The sequence below is a fragment of the Cricetulus griseus genome (genome assembly GCF_003668045.3).
Source record: "Cricetulus griseus strain 17A/GY chromosome 1 unlocalized genomic scaffold, alternate assembly CriGri-PICRH-1.0 chr1_1, whole genome shotgun sequence".
NCBI lineage: Eukaryota > Metazoa > Chordata > Mammalia > Rodentia > Cricetidae > Cricetulus > Cricetulus griseus.
The window spans coordinates 218,979,251-218,985,915 of NW_023276807.1; the positions used below are offsets into that span (position 1 = coordinate 218,979,251).

Below are 6,665 nucleotides of genomic sequence, written 5' to 3' on the forward strand. Positions count from 1 at the left end.
GGTCAGTGTCTCTTCTCTTCGGGTATCTCTGCGAAAGCTGTTTGAGTTCAGTTTTCCCTTGCGGGGAGTTTTGGTAGAGTCTGGTCCCTGGGTCGAGGGCGGCCGGCCGGAGGGGGCTGGACCTGACTCTCGCGCCACGCAGGGGAGACTGAGGGTGGTGCGCACGCTCTCCGTGGCCCTGCAGTACCTGCACCCGAGCGCTGATCCGGGACAGGCTCGGGAGGCGGAGGGGAGGACAGGGGCGGGCACCGGGACAGGCCCAGCCCCTCCCTCCCCCTGCCGGCAGGTCGCAGAGGGGACGCCGCGGCGGGGCAGTCGGGAGGGGCCGCGCCGCCCCTGAGAGTCATTGGAGGACCCGGTGGCCCGAAGCTGATAAATAAGGGCCCGGCCCGGGGCTTCGGGCCAAGTTGGACGTCGCGACCCGAGCAAGGGCCAGGTCAGCGCCGGTCCCACGAGGCGTAGCCAAGTGACCTGCGTTCGGCCATGGCCTCGCTCCTGGGAGCCTACCCGTGGACCGAAGGGCTGGAGTGTCCTGCCCTGGAATCCGAGCTGTCGGATGGGCTGTCGCCGCCTGCAGTCCCCCGACCTCCAGGGGACAAGGGTTCGGAGAGCCGGATCCGGCGGCCCATGAATGCCTTCATGGTGTGGGCCAAGGACGAAAGGAAACGCCTGGCGGTGCAGAACCCAGACCTGCACAACGCAGAGCTCAGCAAGATGCTGGGTAAGTGCGCGGGGCGCGAAACTGGAACCGGGACCGCGCGGATGATAGCGTCCGTTCGCAGAGGGCGGAGTAGGGGGGCGTCCGACCACGGACACCACCCAGGCCTGAGCGGCCCGTCGGTGAAACCGTACTGGTCCCCTTTCGGGGACGCGGAGCAGAAACCCGGGTCCCAGGGGCGGGCGTGACCAAGCAGCGGGTGCTGAGGACTGGAACTCGGGCTCAGGGACTCAGCTAGGTGGTTATGTTCAGCCTGGGTGGAACCCACATTGCCTGGAAGACTGAGGCAGGAGACTCCATCATTTCCCACGTTGTATGACTGGGACAATCAGAGAGAGTGTGTCACGGATAAGAAGATAACGAATATACGTCAATCGAAGCCTTACCGGGAAGAATCCCCATTTTTAATTATTTAACAGGAAAAAAAGGCAGCAACAAAAGACATCCACCAGAATAGACTTGATTTACTAACCTATTTATCATAGAAGTGTAGATAACTTGAAAAGATACTTGAAGCAGCCAGGGAGGGTCTGCAGACCCCATTGCTTCATGCTTGCAGCCTTGGCAATGTCCGCAGATAATCCAGACTGGGACCAGACAGGCCAGAAAAATCGGAGATGAAAATACTAAAACGTTCTTAGAAAACTGAGTTTCTGTAGGATTTTCTTTTCTCTCCAGTACCCTGAGCGGGAGCGGGAGCGGGAGTAGTGTGTGTGTGTGTGTGTGTGTGTGTGTGTGTGTGTGTGTGTGTGATGTTATATGTGTGTTTGTGTTAGTGTGTGTATGTGTGTGTGTATGAATGGGAGCATGCCACGGTGAGGGTGAGTGTGTCTATGTTGGGGTGGGGGGATCAGAAGACAACTTTCAGGTGCAGAGTAGGCTCTTTCTTTCCAACATATGGGTTTCAGGGACCAAACATTGCTATCTTCAGGCTTGTTGGCAAATGCCTTTTTACCCACCAAGCCTTACCTCACTGATCTTGCTGCCAAACATTTTTCAACCTCACCTGACTTCAAACCTCTTTACCCTTCAACGTAGTTTTTACTTAGTTTTACCAGTGAAATCCCTTCAAAACATTTTGTGTTTACAGAGGGCACCAGGCTGGCCAGGAGAGACATGCAGGCCACTGGACCCCACCCGCTGCTGGGCTGAAGCCCTGCCCTTTTCCGTAGGAACCTGGGCTCTTTCCTCTTTTGGAGTCACAGAGAGGGCCGACTTTCTGCTGGCAAAAGGCCTGGGCCTAGAGAGAGGACTCAGCCTGCTGGCTCTCTGGAGCCCCCAAAAGCAGTTCCTGAGAATTGTGGGGTTCCAAGCACCTCTTGTCCAGCCTTGTGGTCAGCTGTGCCTAGCATGTATTGGTGAGCATTGCATTGAAGGTTCCTTCCTTCATACAAAACAATAAACCTGTATATTTTTACTCTATTGATATAACAAGAAATAGACTAATATCTGCAACAGTATATTTCTTTGACCTCAAAGCTTATATTGTTTTCTTGAGACTTTAAGAGAAGTTTTTTAAAGAAAGTCAAACCCTTTCAGTTTTATGAATTCCTAATTTTCTCCCTCATCACTCTGTGGCCAGTCACAGCTGAGGACAGAATGTTTCCACTTTTGACTAGGTTTTTGTCACAGGCCCTGGTGGGAGGAGAGAGAAGGGTGGTGAGCCCACAGAAGAATCTAGGCTGCCTGTTTTGGGGGCGAGGGCAGGGACAGACAGTTTGTGGGACACAACTCTTCCTGTGGGCTAATTCTTTCTGGAATAGAGCCCTAGGCTGTAAGAGGGCACAGTTCATCTTGCAGAAAAGACTCTTCCCCAACCCCAGAAGTTCACCCTAACTAGGGTGAGGGAAAACAGCAGGCATTTATTGCTTGTTAAAACAGAGACCTTGCGTTAATAATATGGGCAGCAACAGCCACCCCTGTGGCTTTCTTCCTGAATGCTTTCTTCCCTCTCTGGCCTATGAGAGGGAAAGAAGGCTGGGATAAGAGACTCCCAGCTTTTGCTACTATAAGCTTTCCAAATTTTAACCTTTAAGACCTAGGTAGAGGAATTTTAGCACAGGTGAAAGTGAAATATTTTAGTATATCATGAATACATTAAGTGAAATATGTCTAGTGCATTATGAATGAGAAGGTGTATCACAAATTAGACATTTGTTAGGATTTTTAAAAAAATGGAAATGGTATTTTATTAATACTATATGGCATTTGGGTACATTTGGATACCAGAGTCACATTTTATATTCAGATCATGGATAGAGTGTGGGGTGTGTCTGCATCCTGGACTACTTGCAAGAGCTTTGTGGCCTCAGCCATAGCCCGAGAACGAGAGTCATCTTTACATCTGGTCCTGGGAACACTCTTCAAGCTGAAACTCAAAGTGACAGCTAATTGTAACTGGCAGATTTGTGATGACTTCTGTCTTTGAGCCCTCACTGTCCTATGATATCCTGACCCATGAAGTCAGCCTGTAGAGGTGAGGGCAGAGACAGAGGACTGTGGGGACAAGGGCAGGGCGTGTATGGCCCTATGCTTGGCCACATGTTGATTGTGCCCAGTGGCAAGACATGGCCTCTTTCTTTTGAGCACTTGCATGGCCTGATGCCTTGTCTTCTTGACTAGAGGGTCTGAAACTGCAGGGTACATTAAAGTCAAGAGAAAGCATGCTAAATTTGTAGATTCTTACCTTGGGAGGAAATGGTTTCAATAGCCTAGAAGTGATCCTTGGAAATCTCTGGACCAGGACTGCATAATGCCCATTGAAAGATGGAAGAGGGATCCCAAAGTGGCTTGCCAGGCAACAGATAGGTAGGGAATGATGAACAGAAAATCAAATACAAGCAGCATTTTAGCACCAGTGGGGTTACACGGAGAGGATGCTTCTAAAAGAGAAAGCCTGAATTAGAAGCAGCATGTATAAGGAAGATAGAGACCCAGGGAAGTCAAAGAGTTTGCCTCTGTGGAGAGCTGTGGCTAAGCAAGTATCCTGCTATATCCAAAAGGTCCTAATTCCATGGGAGAAAGTGGTAGCATGCATGTGTAGGTAAGTGTACCTGTGTTTGTGAATAAAGGTTAGCTTTCAAGCCATGCCTACGTCTTCACATAGCAGGGTCTATTTGACCCGCAGAGGTGAGGAGTAGTTATTTGTGAGCCTTAATGAGATTCTTGAATCTAATTCTTGATATTATAATTGGCTGGGCTAGCAAAATAAAGGCTATGAGATTTATACATTAGTAAACAGCATGCTATCTCTTCATTAGCAGCAGGGAACTTAATGTTAAAATGCCCAAACAAACAGAACTGACCCTTCAAGGATGGAAAGAACCCCAGTCAATATTATGGTCCTGAGATTTTTTTTTTCTGTTGCTAATGATTGGGTCAGGTGGGACCCTCACAGTTTGGAATGGTTGGGCCATCTGGTGGTTTGGGGTGCGATGGTGATTTTTAAGCACTTTCTCTGTGAGGCTAACTTTATGCAGTGCAAACAGGAAGGGTGCATTCAGCCCCTTCACTGCATGTGGGATCTGGGAGGGAATAGAAGCAGATGGAGTCCTTTGTGGCTGTGAGAAGGTTCCTTTGGATGGAGTAGAGGGACAGAGGTGTTTGCACATGGGATGCTAAGAGGCATGAAGCTGTAGTGGGTGCAATGGCTGAGCCAGTCGTTTGGAGTCTGAGCATGCCCTTCTCTGGTTTGTGTGATCAGGAAAGTCATGGAAGGCACTGACCCTGTCGCAGAAGAGGCCCTATGTGGATGAGGCAGAGCGGTTGCGCCTACAGCACATGCAGGATTACCCCAACTACAAGTACCGGCCCCGCAGAAAGAAACAAGGGAAACGCCTCTGCAAGCGTGTGGACCCTGGCTTCCTCTTGAGCTCCCTCTCTCGTGACCAGAACACGCTGCCTGAGAAAAACGGCGTTGGCAGGGGTGCACTGGGGGAGAAGGAGGACAGGGGTGAGTACTCCCCAGGTGCTGCCCTGCCTGGACTACACAGCTGTTACCATGAAGGTGCAGCCGGTGCCCCTGGCAGTGTGGACACATATCCCTATGGGCTGCCCACACCCCCAGAGATGTCGCCCCTGGATGTGCTGGAGCCCGAGCAGACCTTCTTCTCATCCTCGTGTCAGGAGGAGCATGGCCACCCCCACTGCCTCCCCCACCTACCAGGGCCCCCTTACTCACCAGAATTCACTCCTAGTCCCCTCCACTGCAGCCACCCTCTAGGTTCTTTGGCCCTTGGTCAATCCCCAGGGGTTTCTATGATGTCCACTGTTCCCGGCTGTCCCCCATCTCCAGCCTACTACTCTCCTGCCACCTACCACCCTCTACACCCCAACCTCCAGGCCCACCTGGGCCAGCTCTCCCCACCTCCCGAGCACCCTGGCTTCGACACACTGGATCAACTGAGCCAGGTGGAACTTCTGGGGGACATGGATCGCAATGAATTTGATCAGTATTTGAACACTCCTGGCCACCCTGACTCTGCTGCAGGGGCTGGGAACCTCAGTGGGCATGCCCCACTCTCCCAGGGAACTACAACAGGCCCAACAGAGACCAGCCTCATCTCTGTCCTGGCTGATGCCACAGCCACATACTACAACAGCTACAGCGTGTCATAGAGCCAAAGGCGTGGAACCTGGCCCAGCCCTGCTGTCCTCTCCTCCCTCTGAAGCACTGAACAGAATAGAAACTGTACTGTTACCATCCCTCGGTGGCAGGAGGTCAGTACTGCTGTCCCAGAGCCTTCAGTCTAAAGCCAGGATCCAGCGCCCCTTGTGTCCCTTCAAATGTGTTTCATTGGCTTCACCCTGGAAGCACAGCCGTGAGGAGCTGGATCTGGGTAGGACTTCCTGGCCACTCTTCTGTCTCCCTGTCAGTGTGGCTGATGGTGGGAAGCCCAATACCTTGGAGCTCCTGCTTTTGATGTAGCCACTTCTGATCTGTGGTGCTCCCAGTGAGAAGGACCCTGAATCTGGGGTCCTTCTCAGTTCAGTCTCTAACTGGCAAAACCCCATTCTGGCTTGACGAGCCTTAACTGTTCTCTCCTGTAAAGTGGGGGCTGGTTTGATAGCCAAGCCCCTGCTCTATGGATCCCTGAGTTACGGCCCTCTCAATGCCAAGAAAAGTGTGACCCCAGTAATGGACAGCCTCATGGGGACTTCACGTGTACTGCCCAAGTCTCCAGGTTTTCTGCTTCTCTGGTCTTTCTGGTCTACAGCCACCCTAGAGTTCCAAAGGAACTCCTCCAATTGAGAAAAATATTCTCAATTGGCAAGATGGCTCCTGATGGCTCAGTGGGTAAAAGTGCCTGCTGCCAAGCCTGACGACCTACGTTCTATCCCCGGAGCCTCCATGGTAGAAGGAGAGAACTGACTCCTGAAGTTGTATTCTGACCTCTGTGTGCATGCCATAGCACCTGTGCCTCTGAATTCTATGTGTGCTTGAGCGTGCTCACATACATACACACACATACTGAACGCAATTTTTTTTTTTAAGGAAACATGTACTCTGGTTTGGGAAATTAATGAGTATGTTCAACTATATCACTGAAAGCAAAATTGAATTCAAAGCTTTTTTGTTTGTTTGTTTGTTTCTCTTCTGAGACTGGGTTCATCTGTGTAGCCCTGGCTGTCTTGGAATTCACTTTGTAGACCAGGCTGGCCTCAAACTCAAAGCCTGCTTCTGCCACCTAAATGCTGGGATTAAAGGCGAGTGCCACCATGCCCAGACTTGAAGTTTTTTGTTCTTGTTTCTTTGTTGGCTTGCTTTTTTGTTTTTAATATATACTTTAGCTATATTATTTTTTGTTACATACACTCCAGGAGACTACAGAGTGAGAGAGATGCCCTTATGCAGGCCTGCCCTTCCTCCCAGGGTTTGTAGCCTGATTTAGATTCTTCTCAGCTGTAGCAGTGACTCACTGCTTCCCTACTGAATGACCCAAAGAGC

At 50.9% G+C, this 6,665-nt stretch overlaps 1 protein-coding gene across 1 annotated transcript; it reads left to right on the plus strand.

The window, feature by feature from the left end:
• The first annotated feature begins 483 nt into the window (after window positions 1–483).
• Sox7 (SRY-box transcription factor 7) lies at window positions 484–6,394 on the plus strand. Its single transcript, XM_027390346.2, has 2 exons — window positions 484–721; window positions 4,422–6,394. The coding sequence occupies exons 1-2, from the start codon at window positions 484–486 to the stop codon at window positions 5,333–5,335; spliced, it is 1,152 nt and encodes a 383-aa protein (XP_027246147.1). The 3' UTR covers window positions 5,336–6,394.
• Window positions 6,395–6,665: the final 271 nt, after the last annotated feature.

Bases quoted from the DNA above. Each gene is read 5' to 3' on its own strand.
- Sox7 (XM_027390346.2), top strand. From the start codon at position 484: ATGGCCTCGCTCCTGGGAGCCTACCCGTGGACCGAAGGGCTGGAGTGT. The intron at 722-4,421 runs GTAAGTGCGCGG...TTGTGTGATCAG, and splicing joins AGAGCTCAGCAAGATGCTGG to GAAAGTCATGGAAGGCACTG.